General features: G+C 35.8%; 1 protein-coding gene across 1 annotated transcript; it reads right to left on the bottom strand.

Moving 5' to 3' along the window:
• Positions 1–6,913: 6,913 nt before the first annotated feature.
• LOC108458770 (G-type lectin S-receptor-like serine/threonine-protein kinase LECRK4) lies at positions 6,914–9,274 on the bottom strand. The gene has a single exon (XM_017758166.2). It carries the CDS (start codon positions 9,272–9,274, stop codon positions 6,914–6,916), a length of 2,361 nt encoding a protein of 786 aa, XP_017613655.1.
• Positions 9,275–9,776: the final 502 nt, after the last annotated feature.

Genomic DNA, 9,776 nt, shown 5'->3' with positions numbered 1-9,776 from the left:
GCTTGTTCCTTACAATTTGCCTCCATGGATTTGCATGAAGCAATATTCGTTTATTTTATCAATGATTATTCCTGGAGAGAAAGGTCCCGGAAATGATATTGACATCTATTTGCAGCCACTTATTGAAGAGTTAAAACAATTATGGTCGGGTGTTGAGACATATGATGTATTAAGAAAAGAGAACTTTTATTTATGTGCAGCTTTATTGTGGACAATTAATGATTTCCCGGCTTATGCTAATTTATCGGGTTGGAGTACTAAAGGACATTATGCTTGTCCTTGTTGTGCTGCGCAAACTTGTAGTGGTTGTACAATGGGAAGAAGTTCTCTTACATGGACCATCGTTGGTGGTTAGATGGAAATCATAAATTTAGATTTCAGACGACTCTATTTGACCTTTGAAGAGTGCAGAGGAGCTCCTCGTGAATCGTTGGATCTGAAATCTTGTTTATGTTAAAAGATATCAAATTCAGTTATGGGAAGATGAATCAACCACCTAACACGCAATCAAAGCGAAGATCGAGGGATGAATCCGATGATGAGTCTGACAAAGAGGATGATCCTAATGAGGCAGACTTGTGGAAAAAAAGAAGTATTTTTTTTAGTTACCTTATTGGGAGCATAATATTTTACGCCACAATCTTGATGTCATGCATATTGAGAAGAATGTCTGCGAGAACATAGTTGGGACAATTTTGAATGTCGATGGAAAATTAAAAGACAATCTTCAGAGTCGACTTGATTTAGTTGACATGAGAATTCGACGTGATCTTCATCCTCAAGTACTTCCGAATGGGAAATATCGGTTGCCGCCTTCTCTTTTTTCAATGTCAAAGGAAGAGAAAGAGGTGTTTTGTATGGTGTTGAAGGATATAAAGGTCCCAGATACGTATGCGTCAAATATATCTCGATGTGTGAGTCTTAAAGATCGAAGATTATATTCATTAAAATCACATGATTACCACATCTTGATACAAGATTTACTCCCAGTTGCTTTACGGTGCTGCATGTCAAAAAATGTGACGTCCTGTATAATTGAACTATCCAATATAATGAAAGCTATTTGTGGCAAAGTTTTAGATGTTGAAGAACTTAAGAAAGTATAGGATCGAGCTGCTTTGACTTTATGCAATTTGGAGAAGATCTTTCCACCTTCATTCTTCACTATTATGGTGCACTTGATAATCCATCTCCCTCACGAAGCAATACTTGGTGGACCGGTTTTTTATCGATGGATGTATCCAATAGAAAGGTGCTAATTTATTTGTCAAGTGTTTATTTAATCGCGTCTATACATTTAGTTACAACTTTTGATAAATATTGTATATCGTGTTTAGGTTCCTAAGCAAATTGAAATCTTATTGTCGCAATAAGCGTTATCCAGATGGATCAATTGCTGAAGGCTACTTGGCAGAGGAGTGCATGACATTCTGTTCTAGATATTTAGAAGACGTTGAAACACGATTGAATAGACCAAATAGAAATGTTGGGCTCAATGATCATAACTTGGCCGAAACTTATTTATTCCAAAGTTATGGAGAACCAATCGGCAAAGTTGAAATTACAGAATTAGATGATATATCGTGGATACAAGCACATCGATATGTACTTTTCACCACGATTTAGTTGAACCGATTCGCAAGTAAGTTCTAAAATTTCCTCACATATTCGCTGCGTTTGATTTGTTTATCTTCTAACCAATTACACTTTTTTTTAACATAGTGAGTACAAACAAATTTTGAGATCTTGTGCACGCTCTCGAAGATTGCAACATCGAGAGATTAATAAGTTATTCACAGAATCTTTTCATGAATGGTTAAGTCAAACGGTATGTAACTAAAGCTAATAAGTTACATATAATCCCGAAATTTAGTTAATTATTCAATTTACTTTCTATTCAATAGGTTTGGAGTGGAAAGGATGTCCATGACGAAGTTAAATGGCTTTCCTAAGGTCCGAACAGAATAATAAAAAGATATAGTGCCTTCCTCATCAATGGATACAGATTTCATACAAAGTATCGTGAGAGAATGAGGAGAACTCAAAATTGTGGAGTTGTTGTTAATTCTTCAATTACAAGTTATGCTAGTGCTAGGGACAGTAATCCGGTTGAGGGTAATGTGGAGTATTACGGACTTCTTACCGACATTATTGAGTTGGATTACTATGGCAAATGGAAAGTTGTCTTATTTCGGTGTGATTGGGCTGATGTTAATACTGCTCGAGGAATTAAAGAAGATCAATTTGGTTTTACAATGTTGAATTTCTCTCGCTTGATTCACACTGGACAACAATTGATGGACGAGCCATATGTATTTTCCTCTCAAGTGAAACAAGTTTTTTATTCGAAAGATCCAACTGATGAGGGTTGGTATGTTGTACTCCGGAACACCCCTAGAGACTTGTTTGAAATGGGTAATGGAAGTAGAGATGACATCGTCGAAAGATCGAAACATTACCTTTTCGAACAAAACTTAGATGAAAATATCCTAGTACTAATACACAACATCAATGGGTTCGACATGATGTGGATGAAGATATTCTGAATAATGATGTAGTAAGATTTTACAATTTTTAATTATATGTAATATTATAATTTTAATCTTTGTCATGTTATATAATTTAACTATTTTATATGTACTACTATTGTTTTAATTTGTTACTAAAGCTTTAACTATTTTATGTGTATTGCAGGAAAAATGCGTAGAAGAAGATTACGAGATTTAAGTATTGTCCAGAATACTCCAAATTCAGAAGAAGGAAATAGTGAACAGCAGACAGGTTGTTGGATCTTGAATGTGCGGAGACACTTGATGAGCCTAAAGAATTTCAAAGTAATGTTATGTTCATTTTACATGTGTTGACTTTTATTATTGAATTATTTGTCAATTTTAATATAATAATAGTATATCATTTTTCAAATGAAAGTGGTGAGGCGCAGAGTTCGAGGACGACGCTACTTAGAGATTTATCGACTTAGATCCTGTCGGCGTGTTAAAGTAAGTAGAAATACTCATGGTCACTGTTGGATCTGAAGCTCGACTTTTAGCGAGCTATTTGGGCATTTTAGCACGAAATGCAAATATGTTGCCCATCAACTACGAATCATGGCATCACATGCCCGATAGCAACAAAATCGGGCTCTCGCTAATATTAAGGTAACAAAATGTGAATGCAATTTATAATACTTTGGTTTAAGTTTCATTTAATTTACATTCTAAACTTATGTTTTTTTAGGAGAGATTTGCTTTAGAAGTCTCCGATGATTATATCAAGAAGGCATTAGGTAAAAGATAGAGAGACAATAAAAGCACTTTAAAGAAACAATATTTTAAGAAAGACATAAGCCTCGAGGAAAAACTGAGAAATGTTCCGCCAGGAATGCTTGAGGTATCAATGGGAAGATGCGGTTAGATTTTGGAATTCAAAGAAAGGAGAGGAATTGCGTGTTCCAAACTCTTATATATAGTGTTTACTATATACGTAATAATAATTTTATTATGTAGGACCGTGAGCGAGTTGGAACAAGCAGCAGCAAAACAAAATTCACGCATACACAGCAGGTCGAGAAGTTTTGCTTCAGAATGAGGCCGAGGTATTATGAATTTATTAATTCTTTCAAATATTAATAACTTTATATTATTAAATAATATTCTTACTACTATATTGTAGGAAGTCAAATCCGGACAAAAGTTGGACGCCTTGACTTTTTGAGATTACGATAGGAAGAAAGATGGATCTCCTATGACATCCGAAATGGAGAAATTATGGTATATTCACTTAATAATATTTGATTTATTCTAAATATTTATAATCTTTAATTATAATTGTTTAATTAAATTCATCATTAGTAGTTTTAAATAATGTTAAGTTATGTTGCATTTCTTTTTATTATATATTTCGTTTCTAACTCTTTAATTGATTTTTAGGAGAAACTAAAGGAGAAGAAGGCGGAATATGAAGCGATTGCCAGTGATAGTTTTGTTAATCTTGAGAACATTGATAATGAAATTATCACCAAGTTTTGGGTCTGAAAGGTACGGTCGGGTTTGATTTCAAAGATCTGGTGTTACCCAGGCCCAATATTTTGATCCGGCTCCCAAGAATACATGCCTTCCTAAGTCAAGCTTAAGTCAAGTTCGAGGTTAAGAGACCAGATAGCTCGGATGCAAGCGAACACGGTTGAGCAAATTGCCGAGGTTCAACGAAAATATGAAGAACTCCAAAGAACAACTTAGAGCGGAAGTAGCGAGAGGGAGGTAGCGGCTGCGGCGAGAGAGGCAGAGGCACGGCGATGGTAGCGAAACGAGCAAAAAGTACGATGACCTCCAGCTCTGACTTCAGAGATGATGCATATGTTTCAACAATCGCAAAGCCGCCGTCTTAGACATTAGTTTTCTTATTGTAAGAATGTTTTTAAGTTTTGTCACGTTTAACATTATTGTAAAAATATTTTAAATTATACTTTATTTATTAATTATATCATATATCTTTAGTTAAATTTGAAGTATCATTTAGAATTAATGTTTTTGGTTGTATTTTTATGTTAAATTTGTTGTTTTTGGCTGCATTTTATATTATATTTGTTGTATTTGGTTGGATTTTAATGCAGGAAGGGCTGGATATTGGTGAAAAAAAATATTACAAATCTTCCAAAATTAGCGGCATTTGTAGAAAAAACGCCGCTAAAAGCCTTGACCTTTAGCGACGCTTTTCCCACAAACGCCGCTAAAAGCCTTGACCTTTAGCGGCTTTTCCACAAACGCCGCTAAAAGCCTTGACCTTTAGCGGCGCTTTTCCTAAACGCCGCTAAAAGCCTTTACCTTTTGCGCTTTTCAACAAACGCTAAAAGCCTTGACCTTTAGCGGCATTTTTACCTGGCGCCGCTAAAAGCCTTGACTTTAGCGGCGTTTTTCCCTAAACGCCGCTAAAAGCCTTGACCTTTAGCGGCGTTTTTTCAATAAACGCCACAAATTTTTGTGGCGTTACCTATAGCGGCGTTTTTTGCGACGTTTTAGAAAGCGCCGCGAAAAGTTTTAGTGGCGCATAAAAGCGCCGCAAAAAGTCTATTTTCCTGTAGTGTTTGATGGATAACACTTGTACATATGTTAATATCCATTGCCTCTACATCTATTAACATTATAACTTAGTGAACTAATTATGTTTGTATTAAGAATAAACAAGTTAGCTAGATATCACTCTTAAGTTGCATAAGGCAGTTCCTGTACTAGTTTGATGTTTTATAGATATATGACTTAATTGTCTGATTTAATCCAAAAGTCATCTTTTCTTTTGCATGTTTGGTTTGCTTGAGTACAAGCAAAGAGTTAAATATAGGGGAGTTTGATCTACCATAATTTAATATGGCAAATTAGACTTTGCCAATATACTTAAGGACCTTATTCTCAAGCAAAGTAGCATTTTTTCATAGTTTTTCATATTTTTTAGATTTTAAGTTAATAAGTGTAAATGTCTTGTTTTTATTCATTTTATGATCAAATTTGGCCAATAGTACTACTGGGGGGCCTAACATTTGGTTGAGTGGTGTAAGGATTTGCTGAGGTTAAAAACGAGTGAAAACGACACCAAAGGAAAATGTATCGCGATTTCCATACCTTGAAATCGTGGTACCTCCAACAGTATAGAAAGATGGGAGACCACCTTTCAGTGGTATCGTATTATCCACTCTCAAAGAAGACCCCAAGTTTCAAAACTACCTGAGGAATCGAGATATCTTTTTCTAGGTATCACGACACCAACTTTGTGAGGGGGACAAAATTGGATAAAAAGAGTAGTCTTTTTCTACCCGATCCACCAATCAACTAAGGCCCATGTAAGGGCAATTTTGGCAATGAAATACTAACAGCATTCAACTTAAAATAACCAATTTTGGTTGAGGAGAGGAGACACACATTAGTTTAGTTTTAGCCTTAGTTTTCTCTAGGTTTTCTCTAGGTTTTCTTCTTTTTCTAGGGTTTTTTTTTTATTTTCATTTCTTTAGCGGTAGATTTTATATTTCCTAACAACTTTCTATCTTGTTTTAGTTGTTCTTAGTAGTAGTTAAATTAGTTATTACTATAGCTTAAGTTTATTTGCACTTCCAATCCCTATACCTTGGTTGTAATACATTTCTAACTTTAGTTTAATGCATTTTAGTTTCTTTTACTTTAAATCTGTTAAAGTTTATTCCTTTTATGTTTATTGCTTTAGATTTCCTTGTTGAATGCCTTTAGTTTTATGTTAAGTTTTCTTTCATAAAAATCCAAACTTTCATATTTTTTTCTTAAACTTCAATGTTTTGTTTGCTTTTCATTTCCATGTCCATTCTCTTTATGTTCAGCATAAATTGCTAAACCTAAAAAAGGATTTGGTTAATGAAAATGTAGGAAAGCTGATTTTTCAAAAAAGGACTAAATTGTAATATTTGGACTAAATTAAGTAGACTTAAAAAATTAAGAAGTGATGCCCCTAAGGGAATATCTAGGCAAGTGAGACCGAAAGATAATCTTTTCTAAGATTTTCTTTAAAGCTCTAAAATTTTTAGAAACACACCCCAAAGCAATCGTTTATCAAACAATTTAATCATGTCTCTTACTTAAATTTAACAAACACAACACATTGATTTTAAAAGTATTTAATAGTTTAACATTTAATTTTTCAACACAACACATAAGTGAAAACAAAGGAAAAAAACCATGTATACTTTTAATATTATAATTGATGTATAGATTAGAGACCTTTCACTTATCACATTATAATTGATGCATGGAACATAAAATGTTTTTCATTTCAACAACCAGATAGTTTCCAAAATGACAAATATTGAAATTTTATTTTAAAAATTACTCCTCTAATTATTATTAATTACATGAAAAACATAATTAAAATAAACCCAACTTCAAAGTTAAAAACACTAATTAGTAACATGGGGAAGTGATGGAGATGGAGGGACTGGTGTAGTCATTATTCCTTCCAGCATCAAGATCACATTTTTCATCAGTGGACGCAAATTGGGATCATCTTGAATGCACCAAAGCCCCACCTTCACAAACCTTTCCACCATTTTCATGTCCACTTCTTCTTCACCTTCCACGAGCTTATTCAACTCTCCCCCAACAAAGCAATTGTTTACAAATGTTGAAAGCAGTATCTCATCTGCACTGCGACCTTCTACTTCTATGTTGCTTCTGCAACATATGATCTCCAACAGTACCACTCCGAAACTGTATACATCAACTTTTACCGATAACAATGCACTGTTTTGCCAATCAGGTGCCGAGTACAATGCTGTTCCACTTGTACTGCTTGTTTGATTAGGCCTCAATAGCTTTGCCAATCCGAAATCCGAAATCTTTGCAGTCAATGAATCATCCAAGAGTATGTTGCGGGGCTTAATGTTGCAATGGATGATACTCACCTCACACTCTTCATGTAAATAAAGGATACCTTTAGCCACGTCCAACGCTATTCTGGCTCTCTGTTTCCAAACCGGGCGTTCATTCCTGTTGAATAGAAAATCTGCCAGTGAGCCATTGCTCATGTATTCATAAACAAGGAACTTCCTTGAACCTTCCACACAAAATCCAAGCAATCGGACCAAGTTCCTGTGGTTATTTCTTCCAATGGCTGTCATCTCAGTTCGAAACTGATCCCTTTCTCCTTCCTTAACCATTCCTAATCTCTTAACAGCAATACTTTTACCATCCCCTGGCGAAGTTCCTTTATAAACCGCTCCAAATGAGCCTCTACCCAACTCATCTTGGAAACCTTGTGTTGCTTCATCTAGCTCATTGAAAGTGAATGATCGTAGTGTAAATTGCTCGGAAAATCCTGAACTTTTACTTTCTAAAAGCTTCTCATAACTATGGACTCGATGCCTGTATAACAAGAAGCTACATATTGCAATCACAAAACACAAGCTTGCAACGGAACCCAAACTTAAGCCCATAGTTAAAATGAGGCTTTGGTTTCCTTCGCTTACCAACATTGGACTTGTTTCAGGTGGGGGGCTAATGGTGCTACGCGGAATCAACTTGATGAAGGCTGTGGTTGTTATATTTACATGTTTTCTACCATATTTAAGCGGTAATGAATACATGCTACAGCGATTTGGGCTATAGAGAGCTCCACCACAGGAGCAATCATCCTCGCAAGCTTTCTTACAGTCTTCCTTCTCTAGATTACGCTTCACAGAATAACGATTACCAGCCCAAGACATATTGTCTAAGGTAGTGCTATTGTTGTGTATCAGTACATGTCTCTTAGTCTCGCACCCATCTACAGTGAAATTCTGAGAGCAACCCAGGAATTTGGCATTCTCGTCGATAAATTTGAAACCAGGATAGCAATAGCACTCAGTATCGTTACCGCTGCTGGTGGAGCAGTAGCTGTTCAACCCACACCGACCTGGAATCTCACATTCGTCATCCAAATTCTGCCACTTCTTTGACATAGTATTGCTTTCAAGTTGATGCGAGTACAATCTGAAAACACCGTCATAATCAAGGGTTGCTCTATAGATCATCATTGTTTCGTTCCCAGCTGTCGAGCCGTTTGCCAAAACGTTTTCTTGGTCGCAATTTTGTGATGAATACAGTGCTAGAACGCCATTCTCATTGAGATTCAACACGGGGGAAGAAAAGCCAGTACGGAAGACCCAGTACTTATAAGCAGCTGCAGAAGAAATATTTAAATTGGCTACAAGCTCATCAGAGTTCAAGCACAAATAATAATGGCCAGTTGAGTGGTTTGAACTTGACACACTGGAAATCAACTCACGGTCACGGCTTAAATTCTGGCCTCCTAAGATTGTGTCGGTCGGGATATGAAAGCTCTCCCAAACAACAGACCCGTTCTCGTAGAGCACTAGATTCCCGGTGTCCAGCAAGGAAGCTGAATCAACAAATTGCATGCCGGACAGATTCGCAATGACATTTTCCACCCCGTCCTCAGTCCGAAGAAGCAATACGCCTTGTTTAGTGAATTCCAAAGTGGCATTTGAGGAGACAGGCGGATCATTTCGTTTTGCAGCCCAGACAATGGTGTTTTCTGGTGGACCAACAAGCCATATTCCGGCTGCATATCCTTTTCCTTGACGGTAGAAACCAAATTCAAAATTCCCCGAAGGTGAGGCCCACGAACTAGGCTGTTTTCCTGCATAAAGTGAAGAACCGGGTTTGATAATGTTTGCCTCGTCTTCTTCAGCTATGACATTAACATGGAAAGAAACCAGAAGGAACAGCAAGACAATATTATTTGACGGTACATGAGCCATAACTAAGGTTGGGGTATAAGCAAGGAGATAAGGGAGAAGAAGCACTCCTCTGAATTTGCTTAGCTAAGCCTAAGGGTAAACTAAAAATAGCACATGTCCGGACGAGAAAGTTTTTCGTTTTCTAACATCATTTTCCCTTCTGCAGACATCCGGCCATATCTCATACATCCTTAGGCATTGAGGATGTTATTTTGGTCGTTGTTCCTAACATTGCAAGAACGAATAAAAGAAATACTCATCATATCGGATAAGAGTCGGTGTATTGAAGGTGTTGTGTTTTATATGTTTATTTACATAATTTAGATGATTATGAATGTAAATACTAATAATACCTCCTTTTTTTTTAAGAAAAAAAAAACACTGATTTTTTTTTCTTTCATTTTGATTAAAGTTGGGGATTTTATTAAAGTGTTGTTTAATAAATTAAAATTATTAATTTTAAGGGTTAATTTATATTAATTTTTTTTTTTTGTAAATTAGTAATATATATGTAACACATTTA

The sequence above is a fragment of the Gossypium arboreum genome, chromosome 4, assembly GCF_025698485.1.
Source record: "Gossypium arboreum isolate Shixiya-1 chromosome 4, ASM2569848v2, whole genome shotgun sequence".
NCBI lineage: Eukaryota > Viridiplantae > Streptophyta > Magnoliopsida > Malvales > Malvaceae > Gossypium > Gossypium arboreum.
This window is presented reverse-complemented; position numbering and strand designations above follow the sequence as displayed.